General features: G+C 34.2%; 1 protein-coding gene across 15 annotated transcripts in view; it reads right to left on the bottom strand.

Annotated features, from left to right (window-relative positions):
* NFAT5 (nuclear factor of activated T cells 5) overlaps positions 1-18,219 on the bottom strand; it is a 123,282-nt gene that overhangs the window by 25,818 nt on the left and 79,245 nt on the right. For all 15 annotated transcript variants that reach the window (XM_023637220.2, XM_070263068.1, XM_070263077.1 and 12 more), the window contains 5 exons: positions 17,980-18,172; positions 15,799-15,989; positions 12,723-12,895; positions 4,203-4,337; positions 4,025-4,077 (listed from right to left, as the gene is read on the bottom strand). In XM_023637220.2, coding sequence (XP_023492988.1) covers positions 4,025-4,077; positions 4,203-4,337; positions 12,723-12,895; positions 15,799-15,989; positions 17,980-18,172 — 745 coding nt within the window. The remainder of the gene's footprint in view (positions 1-4,024; positions 4,078-4,202; positions 4,338-12,722; positions 12,896-15,798; positions 15,990-17,979; positions 18,173-18,219) is intronic.

Genomic DNA, 18,219 nt, shown 5'->3' with positions numbered 1-18,219 from the left:
TACAGACAAAACATACAAAGGGCTGGGAGGCCTTTAGAGCAGGTACAATGTTCTCTTGGGTAAAAAGAGAAGAATATTTGAATTTTAACGTCTTCGAAAAGTCTGTGGGGATTCAAAATAACGATTTCTTTTTCCCAGCAGATAATCAGATAAGCTTTTTCAGAGCTTACAAGCAACGGTGCTAGAGATTTTTCACTCTCCTAAGAAATAATTTATCATTGCCATATTCATTTTGCAATTGGGGATTTATATATATTATATATATATAATATATATTTTTGAATATATATAATTGAAGACACATAACAAAATTCCTAATATACCCAATCTGAATAATTTCTAAACTCTCAAGCCTTTGTTTAGTCTAGTGGTTCCCACAAATTCTGAGGATCTTTTTTGGCATTTCTTTCAAGAACTTTCTTTCCATATTTATACTGAAAATTCCATCTTCTCCAAAGCTCCAACTTCTAATTTTTTTATTCTTAACACTAAAAAATGCAACAGAAAGAATCCAGAAGACTGAAGTTTGAGAAATGAGAATCTATACAATTTTCCATTTTTAATACACTAATGCCTGTACCATGTTTTGTAAAACAACTAATTCTTAAATCAAACTGTATACCTCTTCCTAGTTTCTAACATACCTGTTGTTAGCTCCTAGTTCCCTTTTTAAATCACCACCACACTGCTAAACTCTCTTGCTTTCTTTAAAAATTAACTTATCTTAAAGGGGGGGGAGTTTGATCTTTAAGATATATTTTATATATATTTAATAGGCAATTAAGGTCTTATAGAACTCATCTAAAGTCGTTAAAACAGGAGTAGATATAATGACCATGTGCCTATCACATTTGGTATATATGAGCATGAGACATATTATAGCCTTGACTAGAAGAGCCAAATTTAAACAAAGAATTGTTTTCCCAGACTTTGTTAATCTGAATTTTTATATAATAGGAAAAGTTTAATACCTGATGAGTCGATTTTGGGGTTGTAAATGAATAGCTATCACAATTATTCATAACTGCAATTTGCAAAGTTATCTTTACATGGTCTTTACTCTATCATCTTCTGGGCATTTTTTAATATTGTAGAGCCCCTTTCAACTTTTTGTATAGGCTGGATATTTCTTTACTGACCACACCCAAAGTTTCTTTTAATATATTTTCTAATCACTCTTCCCTGTAAATGTTTCATTTTTGTGTTCTTTTCTTTAATATAATCTCTAGGATCAACTCTATATTTCAACTCTGATTCCACTCTAAAATAATTCCCAGAAAGCCCCTTAGGGAAAAAAAAAAAGACAAAAGCTCTCTCTGTAAAAGATAAAAATTTTAAAATGAACAGCAGAGCCACAGAATCAATGAAAGATCATATTATGACTTAGCTTTTTACATACTTGCTTGCAAAAACCCCAGGACCTCTAGTTATAGCCACCAAATAAGGACATAATTCCTTTCCATTCCACTACATGTCTTATTTTTATGATTATTCTTCTTTAATCTACTGTAGCTGGCATAACGGCTCTGAAAAAACATGTCTTAAAAATATAACTACCCCATGCTTCAAAGGTAAAGAAGAAAAGAGAGAGGAAGAGGGAGAGAGAGAAGAGGAGTAAGGACAAGGAGACAAAGATTTCTTGATATTAAGTTCTATAAGAAACATCAAGTTAAGATTATAATTTGTTGGGGCTATTTTATTAATATTTTGTATAATTTATAAGGCAAGTCTCTCAGTCTCCAGAACTAGTTTTATTATCTATAAAACTGCATCACAAGGTTTCTATAAAACTACATCATAAGGTAAGGAATAACAATTCAAGTAGAGTTCTACCAGCAAAGGAGTTTATATCAATCTAATCAACTCACCAAAAACCAAAATACGTTCATGGTACAAAAAAGTATTGCACGGATAAATTAAGCTTCAGTTAGGACGAAAACTATAGGCATATAAGAAGCTGGTTGAGTTCAGGGCTTGATGTGCCCTCAGAAAGAACAAGGGACCGCAGACCCCAGAGTCCTCTTTGTCTTCAAAGTGAATAAAATGAACTAACAAGTTTTTCATGAGTATCTATTAAGTGCTTAATATTATGAGGAACACAGAGGAGTCATAATATATTGCCTCTAACCTCTAGAAGTCCCACAGAAGAAGCCACTGTTGGTTCATGCAAAGTGGGAATGGTCTGATCAACAAGTTATATAAGAAATCGTAAAATGTCAAAGTTAGAAGGAGCCTCAAATAATCCAGTAAAAGAGCTTATTTTATATATTAGAAAACTGGGGCACAAAAGTAACTTGTCTTACTTAGGTAACACAGATTGTTAGTGACAAAGCAGGTACTAGAACTTCAGTTAAGACTAGTCTAGCAGAGATTGCCCAATGGTATATATGACAAAGAAATGACTGTTGAGTCCCATTCTCTTTTTGACAGCATGTAGTAGCATAAGGCTAGAGGAAAACTTTCTACATAGCATTTGTCTAAGTATATAGGAAGCTCCACTTCACAGGATACTATGTAGTAAAGAATTAACTTTACCCAAAGTGAGATCTAGTCTTTGCCCTTAGCTACTAGGAGGTGATCTCTAGGCCCCTAAAATGTCCTGTTTGATAGTAGTATCTTTGTTTGGAGGCTTTGGCCACTGGACAGTCTAACTATGTGATTTATAAAAGGGCCTTTGGAACATGTTTTATCAGTTTTGACCTGTAGTGGAACTGCCTACTAAAGGTTAGCTGCATGGGCAGTATGTAATCAAGCCTGAATAAAAACTCTGGACGCCAACAGCTTGGGTGAGCTTCCTGATTGGCAATACTCTGCATATTGTCACATCCTGATGTGCTTAGAGGGTAAGGCATCTTTGAGGACCACAGAAGCTTCACCTTCGGGACCTTATGCTCTATGCATCTCTCCCTTTGGCTGGTTCTGATTTGTGTTCTTTTGCTATAACAAAACTGAAATTGTTAAGTATAGTGCTTTCCTGAGTTTTGTGAATTGTTCTAGCAAATCTGAGGGGGTAGTGGGAACCCTTGAATTTGAAGTCAACTGTTCAAAAGTGAGACTGGCCAGGAGATCCCTGAACTTGCAGCTAGTGTCTGAAGTGAGGGCAATTTTAGGGAGCACTGTGCCCTTAGCTACGAGTTTGGCAATACATTGGATATAACATATTGGATATATAATGTTTTAAATTCTTGTTAGATTTTTTTAGAACACAAAGGAATAAAAAATTAACCAAAAAAACACAAAGGAATTACAAACTCTTTTGATAAATTGGTTATAGATTCTCTAATTTTTGCCTCTTCCATCTCTTTGCTTGCTTTCATGTGCTCTTTTCTATTCCCATCAGCATTTTATGCTAAATTTTAGGCTTTGGGTATTTTACACATTAGTTTGTTCCTGTTTCTCTCTTCTGTCTCTCTGATCTACTTCTACACATACAACTCTTGTGCCTATGTCTTCTATCTGATTTGCTCATAAGTCTGTCATTTTCTTCTGCTGGTCTCAACTTCTATGAATTTGGTCCTATCTGCTCCACACATTAATTCTTAAGCCAGTTCTTTACCCTTGTTTTCAAGCTCTTTTTCCTTGTTATTTGAAAAACAATACATGTTGAGGTCCTACAAATAGATTCTTTAATACAAGTGTAACAAATAGTGCTTCTGAATGCAAAAAGGTAACAAACATAAACACCTGGCACATAGCAGGTACTCAAACAGTAAGTTTCCCTTTGGTTTAACTCAACAGTAGGCTAAAATAATCCAAATCCTCAGAGCAAATAAATATTAGGAAAGAAATGTTCATTTATTAACAATGGTAATTTGCTATGTTCTTAACTTTTTAAATAGAGAACTGTCATTTCTAGCATCAGTGGAATAATCCTATCTCAATTAAAGAAACTCAAGAAAGAAACTTAAAATGACTTACATCAATCCCAGATAAAGAAGACAGTTAATCTGTTGATTCAGGAAAATTTCAGAAGAAAACAATTTCTCAGAGTAAACAACAAACTATAAAAATGCTTAAATTATACCTGATGAAATAATTCCATGTCGATTTCAGCTTCTGACTTCCAAGAGTTTTCATCTGATTGAAATAAAAACAGTGGCTTACTAAAATTCTGAAAAAAGTTTTACTTTTTAGCTATGACTATATCTTTATAATAAAGTGAAATATGCCACAATCTCTATACCAGTATTATGCCTACTTACCAGAAACATTTTCTTGGAAAATAACTTTAGTTCCTTTCAGAAAGTTCTTGCCAATTAAAAATACTTCTTCCTCTCCTTTCACTGAACAGCTATGCAAGCTTTTCTTTAAGATTTCTGGCACTCCTGCTGGCTGAGCTGTGGGTATACATAAGCATTACATAAAAAGAACCACTAATACTTATTTCTTATTTAAAATCAAGTCTCAATTATTATCCAGTTCTATAAGCTGTCTTTGTTTACCCCTGAAGTTTTGAATTTGACTTCGTCTATTCTGCAACTTCACTTTTACCCTAACAGAAAGTAGAGAAAAAACAGAAAAGTCCATTTTAATTTTTAATAACTATTGTAAGATTTTATAGGGATGTAGTAATGTCTAAGATAAGGTTGGGTTTTTTTTTAAGATTTTATTTTTCCTTCTTCTCCCCCAGTACATAGTTGTATACATTTCAGGTGTGGGTCCTTCGTTGTAGTATGTGGGACTCTGCCTGAGCACGGCCTGATGAGTGGTGCTAGGTCCACACCCAGGATTTGAACCAGTGAAACCCTGGGCCGCTGAAGCAGAGCACGTGAACTTAACCACTTGGCCATGGGGCCAGCCCCCTAAGATAAGGTTTTAATTTATTATGTCATCTTTGTCTTCTCATTACATTAATAATAATAAAAAGTTTTAAAATATGAACTCAGTTGTGTTTTTGTCTTAATAATCTTTTTTTAAAATTCAATTTAAAAACAAGCTTGTCCCACAATCCTGACCTTAAAAATTTCAGCTATGCTATGCCATTACAATACTTCTGAGGCAATGAGTGCCTGAGTGGTACTGACGGCTTCTTTAAGGAACCAGACCCAGGAATCAGAGGCCCCATACCAAAAGACCACCTGAAAACAGATTGAATCTCATTCAGAATAATTCTTTCTACCAGGGAGATCTCCCTAAACTGGGATACCCTGAAGTTAAAAAACAGAATGCACTTGTTTTTCAATTACAAAGATTAACTGACCACTACTAAAATTAACAAAGAGGTTGAGAAGTACTGAGAAGCCAGATCTAATGAATAAATTGTAATTAGCCTACCAACTTCCTCAAGCCAGGATTTCTTTAAGAAAATTTAGCAGGTATTGCTTAGCAAAACAGGTTCCAAAGGCAAGTAAATCTGAGACATGTGAGGTTAAGTAAAGCTAAATGAACAAAAGGATATCTCCAAGCATTTCATATTCTGATGTACACTGTAAATATCCAAGATGTGGGTACAGTATACAGTTTCCCCAACATATGTGACTCCGGAAACATTCTTCTTACTGATACCTAAGGACTAGTTTCTACCAGCATACTCTCTGGGATACTGGTGTATGCGAATAAACAACTTTTAAGTAATCAAAAAACTGCTCCTCTTAAGGCTAAGCACTTTGTCATAGATGACACTATTTATTGTTTTAGTAAACGCTTCCAACATACATACTGCAAAAGTAAACTTAAATATGGTTTATATAACTCATCAACTAGAAAGTAACGAGATATTCCACTAAACTTTAGGAAAAGTTTAAGTTGTTTCCCCTTAGATACTTACATATTTAATAGTTAATTTTATCTTTACAAAAATGTAGTGTGGGAAATTGTTATTGTCAAAATATTCACGGCTCTTCTTTCCCTAGGCCCTTCCTTTGTAGAAAGGCTGTAATTCTCGCTCCACTCACGTGAGAACTGATCATGTGACTTGTTTGGATAATGAAATGCAAGCTGAAGTAATGTGCCAGTTTCAAACAAAAGCTTTAAGAGCCTCACACAGTTCCACCATCTCCTTTTTCCTCCACTACAAAAATAGCAATACTGCATATAAAATATCCCAGGCAGCTTCTTCAGCCTGGATCCCAGAGTGAAGAGAATGAACCTGCTTCCAAATCACAGCCAATACTATCATAAAGTGAAGGACAGGGCCAGCCCTGTGGCATAGTGGTTAAGCTCGTGTGCTCTGTTTCAGCGGCCCGGGGTTTGCTGGTTTGGATTCTGTACGCAGACCTACACATCGCTCATCAAGCCATGCTGTGGCAGCATCCCACATAGAAAAACTAGAAGGACTTGCAACTAGGATATACAACTATGTACTGGGGCTTTGAGGAGAAAAAAAAAAGACGAAGATTGGCAACAGATGTTAGCTCAGGGCCAATTTTCCTCATCAAGGAAAAAAAAAGCAGAGAAGTAAAACAGCTGTTGTAAGCCACTGAGTTTTTTTTTTTGATTCTTTGTTACTGCAGCATCATTTAGCCTCACTTATTGATACAAAAAAGTTAGTATCCTATCCTCATTAAACATTTAAATAGCACATGATCTTTTCAGCAATGGCTGAGAGTTTAAAAGAAACTGTAAATGTATATACATATACACTGTCTAGAACCCACAGGGTTAATGCATGAACAGAATGGAAACAGTTGTTGGTCATACACTGGCAATTATACAAGCTTTTTTAAATAAAAAATTAACTGAACTAATTTATAACATTTTGGAGTAACTAGATACTTGTTTTTAATGGACATTCAAGAAAAACATGGTAAATATTATTTTGATTAGAAAAAAAGAGGTGCAAAATTATATGAATACATTGTATTAACAAAATGAATGGAAAATCTATAATCTTTCCCCCCATTTTCAAATACCATGTGGAAATCCCACTTCACTAATGATTATCAAAACTTTCTTTTCCTATTCCACTTTTCCCTTGTATTTATTAAAGGCATAAAATAGCCAAATGAGGCCTCTCTGAAGGTACAATGTGTATTTATCTTCTATATATTTGTATTTACATCACACAAAGAATTAGTCTGTTACTATTCAACATAATTTAACTTTTAACTTTTGACCTTAAAAGGTTTTCCTATTAAAAAGGTTTTCCTATTAATGGTTACCTAACAAGACAGACTCCATACTAAACAGAACTAAAGTTAGGATTATTAAGCATTAACTGTTTTTTTTTTTTAATCTTTAAGTAATTAGTAAGCTGACTCTTGAAAGTGATTACACTGCTTAAAAAAAGTATAACGAAAAAAAGTGGCCACCTTTCTGGTATTATAAAAACAATGTGCTTTTAGATGCTTTTCAAATAGTGGTCTCAAAAATAAAGCTGAAAAAAATTAATGAATATCTGAATACTTAACAAAGCAAATATTTCAACCTGTCAAATGAATTAGTAAGGCTTTTTAATAGTGTCTGTGAAGAGAAGGAAAGTTTACTCAATGATATTATATTTTTCCTAAAGTTGTGGGATAGATAGGAAGAAGATAAGTAGAAACTTGTTAAATTCAGTCAGATTTAATACAATAAGCATTATAAGATAAAATCTAATACACATTATATTGAAGAAAGCTATGATTAATTTTGCCATATTAAAAAAATTACTACAGGAAGGTAAATACTAAAAAAGTATGAAAACTGATATCCTTAATTTGACATAGTATAGCCAAATAATATAAACAATATACCAAAACAAAAAACTATATATACCTGCATTGTCTGGAGAAATCTAAAGATGTCAAAAATGTAAAAGAGGATGATTGTTCCATCCCCTTAAAAACAAACAAAAAGATAGACAATGGATCCAATGGCCATTGTTAAACCAACAAGTAGAAGCAGGATTTTTTTTAAGGTCACAAGGCACAACATAAATTCTGATATTGGGCCTTATTTCCACTGAATGTCTCCAGATGGAAGATCAAGTTTTTGTTTCCTCTCCTCCCTTCCACCTCTATTACCTTTTGGCCTCTCTTTCTTTCCTACCTCCCTCCCTCTCATCTTCCTGTTTCCTTCTACCTCCCATTCCAATCCTAACCTTCTTACTAACCTACTTTCTTTTCACTCTTCATGCTACTCTAACTGCTCAAACCTGCCAAAAAGTTATATTCATGGAAATAAACACAAACCAGAAACCAATAATGGAACACACTTATTTTTAATTTTTTAAATAAAAAGATTTTTGGGGTCCTTTGTTCCACTGTGTATTATTTATGTGTTTACTTTTCCTTTCCCCTCATACCCCGTACCCCAAAGCCTAAGTTCAACCCTCAGACTCCCTAAAGTGGTCAGGATAAAATTTAAATTCTTTGGCTCAACACACAGCTCTCTGTATGAAAGAGATCTTGCCTAGCTCTACTAGCCTCAAATCTTATCACTTCTTTGTAGGTATCTTTCTGTTCCAAACACATCAATCTTTTTTTAATTCTCCTAAAAGAAACACACCCTTTCATGGAATATATTGTACACTGTTCCCTCTGCCCAGAACGATCTTCATCTAAACCCTGTTCTGCCTGGTTTACTTCTATTTGTCCTTCAAGACATAGCACAAGTTTTACCATCTCCAAGTAGTCTGGGTTAGATGTTGAGACGTTGTTTTCTGTTTCCACTGTACCCTATTCATGCATCTACTATAGCCTTTATATCATTTTATACTATAATAGGAAGTTTGCTTATCTGTTTTCCCCTCTAGTCTGCTAGACTGTAAACTCCTTAAGCTATCATATCTTTGTTTCCAGAGTTGGGCACATTGTAACTATCCATTAAATTAACTATGAAGCTTTCCCAGAACATTCTTAAGATCCACTGATGAAGTGGCACATCTTTTTTTTTTTTTTTTAAAGTATGCTTTTTGGTGAGGAATATTGGCCCTGAGCCAACATCTGTTGCCAATCTTCCTCTTTTTTTTCAGTTTTTCTCCCCACAGCCCCAGTACATAGTTGTATATTCTAGTTGCAGGTCATTCTACTTCTTTTATGTGGGATGCCGCCACAGCATAGCTTGACAAGTGGTATGTAGGTCCATGCCTAGGAACCAAACCGGCGAACCCCAGGCCACCAAAGAGGAGCACACGAACTTAACTACTTGGCCATGACTCCAGCCTCCCCTTTTTTTTTTTGAAACGCACCACAGGAGACTCTAACAGATAGCCAGGATTGAGAAGCACAATATTACTGCCTGCCAAATTTGCTGACTAATCTCACGAACATGAAAAATTTTAGTAGTATATATCACACTTTTTTAAAATAGGTCAAATAAAATGAGGAACAGAAATAAAATGATGATCAAATTGAAACAAAGACACAAAATAAAATCCTTCCTATACTCTACAGTACATACCAGCTCAAAACAATGGACAAATAAAATCAGATATCTCTTTCATGCGCCATGTCCTACCTTGAACAAACAAGATTTCCTACCTCTCCTGTTATATAAAAAGTGAAACTAATCATTTCTAGTCTATTAGCATCACAGAGTTGTTGTCAGGATCAAATGGGATAATGCACAATGATTAGTGGGAAACTCCATTAGAGCAATAGTCACTACAGAGGAAGAATGACTTAACTACTGAGGAGCCGGAAGCAGCACTTGGGCATGATTAGCCCAGTTTCTTCCCTCCCTCTTCGGCATCTGTGTACCTGCACAAAGCATACGTTTTAGACTGCTGACTGCCAGATGGGGAGAGGCCTGCAATTGTGGAGGGCTGCTTTGACTGAGTGGATAGACATATCCTCCTCTGGACTGAAGCAGCCAGTCCTTTTTCTAACACTTTTATAAGTAGTAAAATTGGTATTTTCATCTCGATTTCTCTAACTCCTATGTGTCTAACTCCTACTACAAAGTGAACATCTATTTATTAACTTCCTAAGATCTAAACATACAAGAAAGAACTTTATAAACCATACAGTACAACATAGAGATAACATACTACTATGAAAAGTAATATTAAAGTTAATACCTCTTCCTGTTCATCTAGTCTAATATTTAAGCAAAAATAATTAAAAATAAAAAATTTTAAAATATTTCATTTTGTTATCAGTTAAACAATAAAGCAAGATTGTCTGACCAACCTACAGCCCTCTGGGTAGTATATTTAATGAAAACTCATCAATATAAAGTAAAATTACATTTTGAACATAGAATGATGGCATTCATTACACAGAACAATAGATTTTTTAAAAACCAAATCATTAACCCATTAGGAGGAGTGTGCAGATCAAGAGGCTTAGACTCTTGCCTAAATGATTAGATCTAATTGACATTCACAGAAATTACTATTAGAAATATTTTAAGCTAGTTACACAATGTTTAAAAAAATCAGTTTGTATAAAATTCTATGAAAATAGTAACATTACTAAGAAACAAATATGAAAACTCTTTATTACGTTAACTTATTTGCAAATTAATTATTATTCTAGCACTTCCTTTTCCAAAAGAGGCATGGGGACTACTACTGCAAAGGTACCCCTTTCTTTAAAAGAAAGTACTGCCCATGTTTATCTAATACAGTTTCTGTAGGCAGACGGCAAGATAAATGCCAAATAGTCAACTAAAGGAATAAAAATATATATCCTACACCTCCTGGTAAACAACATCTACAAAAGGAAATGGAAGGGGTAATAGAAGTATTCAAGTAAAATCCCCTAATATATATTGAGATCCACTTTCTAAATTCATAGAAAGTCTAAATTATACAACACAAACCTCCTAGGAAGAGGAAACAGTTCTCTAACATAATTGCATACTGTAACCATAGTTCTAACCACCCAGAAGCTATGGCTAGGATGAAATAAACTGTTCAAACTTTATTTCAGCACTGCAATTTAAGTGACCGTGGTGGCAATATAGCATAGTGGCTAAAAGCAGAGGCTCTGAATCCTGGTCTTGTTATTTACTAGTATGTGACCTCAAGGAAGTTTGATCTCTCTAGGTCTCAGTTTCATCAACTGTAGAAGGGAATCCATATAAATTGATGGTGAGAGTTAAATGATATAATGCTTATAAAGTGGTTAACAAAATCGCTAGCATATAGTCACAGTTCAAAATATGGTAACTTTTATTATTAGCTAAATATGCCCATCACTGTATACTGCTGCTTCTTAGGGCTATCATATCCACCTCAGACACAGCCTCTCGGGGAGATACACTTTTTTGCAGTGTGGGCATATATTATCATTAATGGTGATAATTAACAATAATAATAATTATAGATGAAAATTTTCAGAAAAATCATGTTTTCTATTTTTTTGTGTATTTTCTACCATCATTAGCTGGACATACTTATACTTTAGCAATATCTTAATGAGATAGGAAACAAAAAAATGAAAGAACAAACTAATGAAAGGAGCGAACAATAAAGTTAGCAACCATTTCCCAGTCCCTGCTAAAGCAATATGATCTGAATTATCTAACATCTCCTGGCTCTGGCCTTCAGAGAGTGGCTATGATCACACTCAAAGTATTAGATCATGTAAAAGAACTGCACATGTCCAACTAAAATTGGAATTCCATTCTAATAACATTCAGGTTGGGACATATCATGAGTTATAGTAAATTCAGCATTGGAATACCTCAATTAGAAAAGCTTTAGAACTCAATGAGCCATCTACAGATTATTTATTCTGTCCCGATCTGAATGTGATAGAATGGACATGATAGATAGATCTTTAAAAGCAGCCTATTTATAATTCAACACTACCCAGAATTAACCCAAGGAAATACTAGTATCAAAACAAATTTTTCATAATAATGAAAAATCGAGAATTGATGAGAAATTAATTTCTCAAATTAATGAGAAATCGAATTGAGCTCTCTCGAGATCAGAAAGATAAGTTTAATACTTTCTTTTTAAAATTAAGGTGTTTGCTAAAGTATAGCTAGAATCATTTCTGAGATGAAATAAAAGGAAAAATAAGATTTACCAAAGATGAATAATTTGACAAAACTAAGCTACAACTAAATAACAAAGGCTCTGTAACTGTCGTAGGGGTAGCAAGGTACTGATACCCTTAACAACTCAACAGGAAATTCAACTGAAGGGGACGGGTCTCTTCTGCTCTTTTGAATTCAAGTATAATTTACAAAGAAACAAGGCCGACGAAAATTACGCTGAATGAAAATCTTCTTAAGCGATATATAAAGGAAATGTTTTCCTATTTATTACTTGTAATAATACTCATTAGAGGGAAACCAGAATATATGGCGAAGCACATATAACAACCTGATTGAATTTAAACACATGCACATCATTTACTTTCTACGTCAAGGTTAGCAAGATAAAAATTTCATTTTCCACTTCCCAACACTATACTATAATAATATACTTCGTAATCAGAACTCCAACTGCTGTGTATTTACAAAGTTCTGCTTATTTTACTGTTTATGTTCTAACACAAAACAGAGTTAGGATCACAGCAATTTATCACACAATAAAGATGACAGGAAAATTCTTTGGCTTTGCAATTTACCTCTGGTAACTATCCAAATCACTTTTTAAATCAGTATAGGATGAGAATAGAAAACTGCAAAATGTTACATACCTTTATTTATTTTAATATTTACTTGAAATTACCCACCTTTAGTTTAGTCTAGAAAATCTGACTACAGCTTTTAAAGTGTTTCAAATTTTGCATGATCATAAGCTGCAGTATGTGAAACATCTGAAATTTAGAGATATCTGAAAGATTAATAGAAAATGAAAAAACTCCATGTATTTAAAATCTTTACATTTTCTTACTTACTACATAAAATTGGAGAAGAAGGTGTCTGCAGTGTCAAAGTGGAGCCATCTTTCCTTGTGATATTAACTCGAAAAACCAATCTGGCACGAGTGCTTTTTTTCTTGGAACCAGCAATTCCTATTCTGGCTTCCACATCAGCATTCCTCAATTTTAGTATCCCTACGCAGTCCACCCTAACACAGAAAAAATACATTAACTGATATTTTCTGTTGTATAAATAGTAAAATATTCTTTTTTATTTATTTATTTTTATTGAGTTAATGATAGGTTACAATCTTGTGAAATTTCAGTTGTACATTAATGTTTGTCATTCGTGTTATAGGTTCACCACTTCACCCTTTGTGCCCACCCCCACCTCACCTTTCCCCTGGTATCCATTAATCTGTTCTCTTAGTCCACATTTTAAAATTCCTCATATGAGTGGCGTCATACACAGATTATCCTTCTCTAGCTGGCTTATTTCACTTAACATAATTCCCTCAAGGTCTATCCATGTTATTGCAAATGGAATGATTTTGTTCTGTTTTGCAGCTGAGTAGTATTCCATTGTATACATGTACCACATTTTCTTTATCCATTGATCTGTTGTTGGGCACTTAGGTTGCTTCCATGTCTTGGCTATTGTAAACAATGCTGCAATGAACATTGGGGTGCATAGGACTTTTGGAATTGTTGACTTCAAGCTCTTTGGATAGATACCCACTAGTGGAATGGCTGGATCCTATGGTAGTTCTATTTTTAATTTTTTGAGGAATCTCCATACTGTTTTCCATAGTGGCTGCACCAATAGTACAATATTCTTAATCAAAGAAGTTTCTTTCTTAAAAAAATTTTCTTCTTTAATAATTTTTTTGAATATGTAATATAATCATAAGGTTCCAAATTCAAAAAGTACAGAAAGGTAAATTCTGAATATTCAATTTCTAATCTTGTCAACCTTTTGTTTATAATAATAATGGAAAAAACAGTAAGGAAGTAAAGTCACTATTTCAAATCTGAACATAAGTAATGGTTACAAGGGATACTTTTGCTGTTTTTTGTTTTTGTTTTTGTTTTGCTGACGAAGATTCAATCTTCCTCTTTTTGTATGTGAGCCACTGTCACAGCATGGCCACTGACAAGTGGTGTAGGTCAGGGCCCGGGAACCAAACCCGGGCTGCAGAAGTAGAGCTCACTCAACTTAACCACTAGGCCACTGGGGCTGGCCCTTGCTGTTTTTTAGAAAAATAAATAAATTTAGCCTCTTTCTTTTTACAACTAATTCCAATATTAAAATAGAGGGAATGGATTTTACTTTAAAAAAAATTTGTAACAGTCCCCAAAAGAATGGAACACTACATAGCCGTTAAAATGCATGCCATAAGATAATATCCAATGTTATGGGAAAATGCTCAAGATAAGTGAAAAGCAGGCTACAAAACAGTGGTTACAGTATTATCTCAATTTTTTTTTTCTTCTTCTCCCCAAAGACTCCCAGTACATAGTTGTATATTCTAGTTGTAGATCCTTCTAGTTCTGCTATGTGGGACATCGCCTCAGCATGGCTTGACAAGTGCTGCTAGGTCCATACCCAGGATACGAACTGGTCAAATCCTAGGCCACTGAAGCAGAGCACACAAACTTAATCACTTGGCCACAGGGCCAGCCCGGTATTATCTCAATTTTATCAGAAAAAAGCCTGGAAAGATAAATATCAAAATAGTGGTTATTTTGGGCTGGCTCTGTGGCTGAGTGGCTAAGTTCGGTACGCTCCACTTTGGCAGCCTGGGTTCAGTTTCTAGGCGTGGACCTACACCACTTGTGGGTGGCCATGCTGTGGTGGCTACCCACATACAAAACAGAGGAAGACTGGCACAGATGTTAGCTCAGGGCAAATCTTCCTCAGCAAAAAAAAAAAAGTGGTTATTTCTGGGAAGTTGGCTTTGAAGGAGTATGTTTTTTTTAGCCTTTTATTATTATTATTATTAATTTTTTTTTGCAGAAGATTAGCCCTGAGCTAGCATCTGCTGCCAATCTTCCTCTTTTTTGCTGAGGAAGACTGGCCCTGAGCTAACATCCATGCCCATCTTCCTCTACTTTATATGTGGGATGTCTGCCACAGCATGGCTTGAAAAGTGGTGCGTAGGTCTGCACCCAGGATCCTAACCAGTGAACCCCAGGCTGCCAAAGTGGAATGTGTGAACTTTGCTGTCCCTCCGGGCCAGCCCTATTATTATTTTTTATTATTCTGTATTTTCAACTTATAATGACTAAGCACTACTTTTATAATCAGTAACTTCCTTTCTTCCAACTATATATATTTGTTTTTATAATTTTCAAAAGTTGAAAGGTGAATCTTTATTAAATATTTTTCAAAACTTCCCTTTTCCAGTTAACCTCTTACCAGCCTATTCAAAATGGCTTTCAAAAGGAAACTGAAAACCAAGTATAGAAAAGTCTTTAGGTATCTAATACAAATAATTACAACATAGGTCTACCCCATATCAATATATTTGGTGCTATTATGGTTCAACTTTAGGATTAAAGGTCCTTAACAAAAGGTTTAAATCATTAATACTTCTAATATTTTTCAGGCATTAAAAACACATAAGATGAAAAATACATAGTTCCAGGACATAATTTTTTAATACAGGAAAATAAAATAGAAGGTGCATTTAGACCCAGCAATGTGCTTTTTCACATCAAGATGGATCAAGGCACCACGAATGGTTTCTGTCAAATAGTTTCCAATGCAAACACTAAGAAAGTGGCATTTAGGAAACCAAATCAAATTGTAAATTTTATTTTTAATGCTAATATTATTAATCCCAAAAAATAAGTCTATGTTATTTTCCAAAAAGTCAGCATTCCACCTGGTTTTTATTTCCCTGCCTTTCACTATTGGAATTCTCCAGCAAAGGGCAGAAGGGTTAATTTTAACCCATTATTATTCTGTAATAATCTATGTTTTTGTTTATAGTGTTTAAAACATTTTAATAAAATACTCAAAATCTTCTTTTATATACTAGAAACTAAAAATTTTTCCTCCTACTGCAAAAGTGTAATGTATAACAAAAAAATTTTACTAAGTACTTACGCTAGTGTCATGTTGTTACTCGGATCAAGGCCAACTTCTATAACAGTAGTGCCTTCAATGTCCACTTCTTTGCAGGGAGTCGTATTTCGCCCAGTTACCCTGCAGGCCTGATAAAACCCATGTGGTTTCACTCGACCAGAGTCATTGCCCACAAACACTTGCAACACTACTGGCTCATTATGGCCTTCCAGCTGGAGTGAGATAACATGGAACATAAACAGTAATTAGTCTGTCAAATAATCTAATTGTAAAATCAAACATTTAAGACCAAGTCCTATATTTACAACTAGATTACAATAAAGAAATAATTTAAATCCTCAAGAAAAACAGATGAAATATTTTCATAAAAGAGAGTTGGCTAAGTTTTAATTCTGCAATAATCACATTTTAATTAAAATTTTAGATGTTTAATGATAAATTATTTATAATTAATTTGTACTAGATGAGAATAAATACACAGTCTTTTAGGTATTTATAAATTTATGGACTGTCAAAGAATCATGTAGGTTATGTACAATTTACCACTACCACCAATGGAAAATTCAGTAAACTGTTAGTGGTATCATTAATCATCATCAAACAAGAGTACATATACTAAATTTTTATTCTTTTAAAGCTATTTGAATAGAAAAGTGTTTGAAGGGCAGCTATATAAATAATAGGGAAACAGAGCTCATTTTCAGAGACTAGATACATACATACAACATCATGAAATCCTGAGCCAAAAGATTATGGTTCTGAAAAATTGCAAGTTTGAACCAGGATCTATGGGTCACTACAAGACTCCAGCAACTCTTCATAAATTAAATTATGATTTGTATGCTGAAGAATAAATAAATAAACAAATGTTTCCAATGCTGATTCTTGGTAAGGTTTATAGTTAAACATTGAAGCTGCTAATATAGAATGCAGAAAATCACAAAATAACTTGCACGATGTACACCAAAGTGCATAAAAAAACTCATATATCTTTTTAATCCCAGTATAGGCGTATCTCTGTGAAATGATACAATAAGGAGGCAAATAAGCAATTTACCTAAACTGTTAGTCAGCAGTTATCCAGAACAGTGTCTGGCACGTAGAGAGGCACAATATTTGTTGAATGAATGAATGAATAAACTTTTAAGTTCAGGAATTCACACAGCATCACAGTTAGGCAATTAATCTAATAATACTTCTGACCAGACAAGTACTTATATGAAGTATAACAAAGCCCAGCAGTTAGACTAAAAATACTGACCAAACTATCAAAACGTTTGGTTAGACCAATATTCACACAAAGCACAACTTAAATTTCTCACTTGCGTATTACCCATCCTGAGTTTGGGAGATTGAGGAAGGGTTGGTGTGGTGAGCAGCGGAGGGGTAGGAATGATATTTGTACATGTGACAATTAACCAATCTTATAAAGGTCACAGGTAAATTTCCCAATCCCAAGTTTCTGGTACAATTTCATGAAAGTATAATATGAAAGGCAGTTCAATTAATGCATTTACATAAACTATCCAACAAGAATCTACCATGTGACTAGCCATAATTCCTCCCTGATTAGTATTTTGCAGGGGTAGGAACACTTGTTAAAAATCCCCCATCCCAATTTCTTTGGTTTGTCTTCAAAGAGAAATATTCTTTCTAACAAGGTATCCCAGTTGCTGAAATTTAAGCCTCTTTTCTTCCTGTTGGTCTAAGTTCTGAAAAGATGAAGACTCAGATGATATCCTATTTCTTAAACTGAAGACTTGAGTTACCTATCAACCAATTCTTTTCTGAGTTGAATACTCCTAATTTAGCCATCTTACAAACCTTATTTTTCAAGTCCATAATAATTTCTACAATACTTTTTCTTTGAATTCACTTTAAAATTTCTTCTTAAATATAAAGTTTGGGAAGAATCTAATACAGTCACTACCAATGTCAAATATAAGGGTAAGATAATTCATGATTTCCAGATATTTTACTTATCAGAACACATACACAGCTCTCCTTTAATTTAAACTAAAATTCAAATATCAAATTAGCACTATTTGGCTATGGTTCAGTCAGACTTTAACTTTAATTTTTATTGTATATAGCTAGTAATTCTATCCTTCTACTTCAGGCAGCATTTATTGGTTAAAAACAAAATAAGTAATAAGTAAAACTGGAGAAAATTCTTCACGTATTGCAAAATGAAGTAAGTACCTTTACTGTAGGAAACCCTTGCTGTGTTCTATCCTTTACTGAGCCACGGCTACCCTCAGTCAGATACCGAGCCCGGTGCTGGGTCTCAGGTTGTACAACTATCTTCAGCTCCTTTCCCTCACATTTAACAGGATACTGTCCACACAACATAGGGCTCTTCTTTACTCCAGTTCCTTTTTGGTTTTCCAATGTTCTGAGAAGTCAGAGCACAACATGGAAAAAGTATCAAAAACAGTTCTC

The sequence above is a fragment of the Equus caballus genome, chromosome 3 (assembly GCF_041296265.1).
Source record: "Equus caballus isolate H_3958 breed thoroughbred chromosome 3, TB-T2T, whole genome shotgun sequence".
NCBI lineage: Eukaryota > Metazoa > Chordata > Mammalia > Perissodactyla > Equidae > Equus > Equus caballus.
Note: the sequence above shows the minus strand (reverse complement) of the source record. Positions and strands in the feature narration are given on the sequence as shown.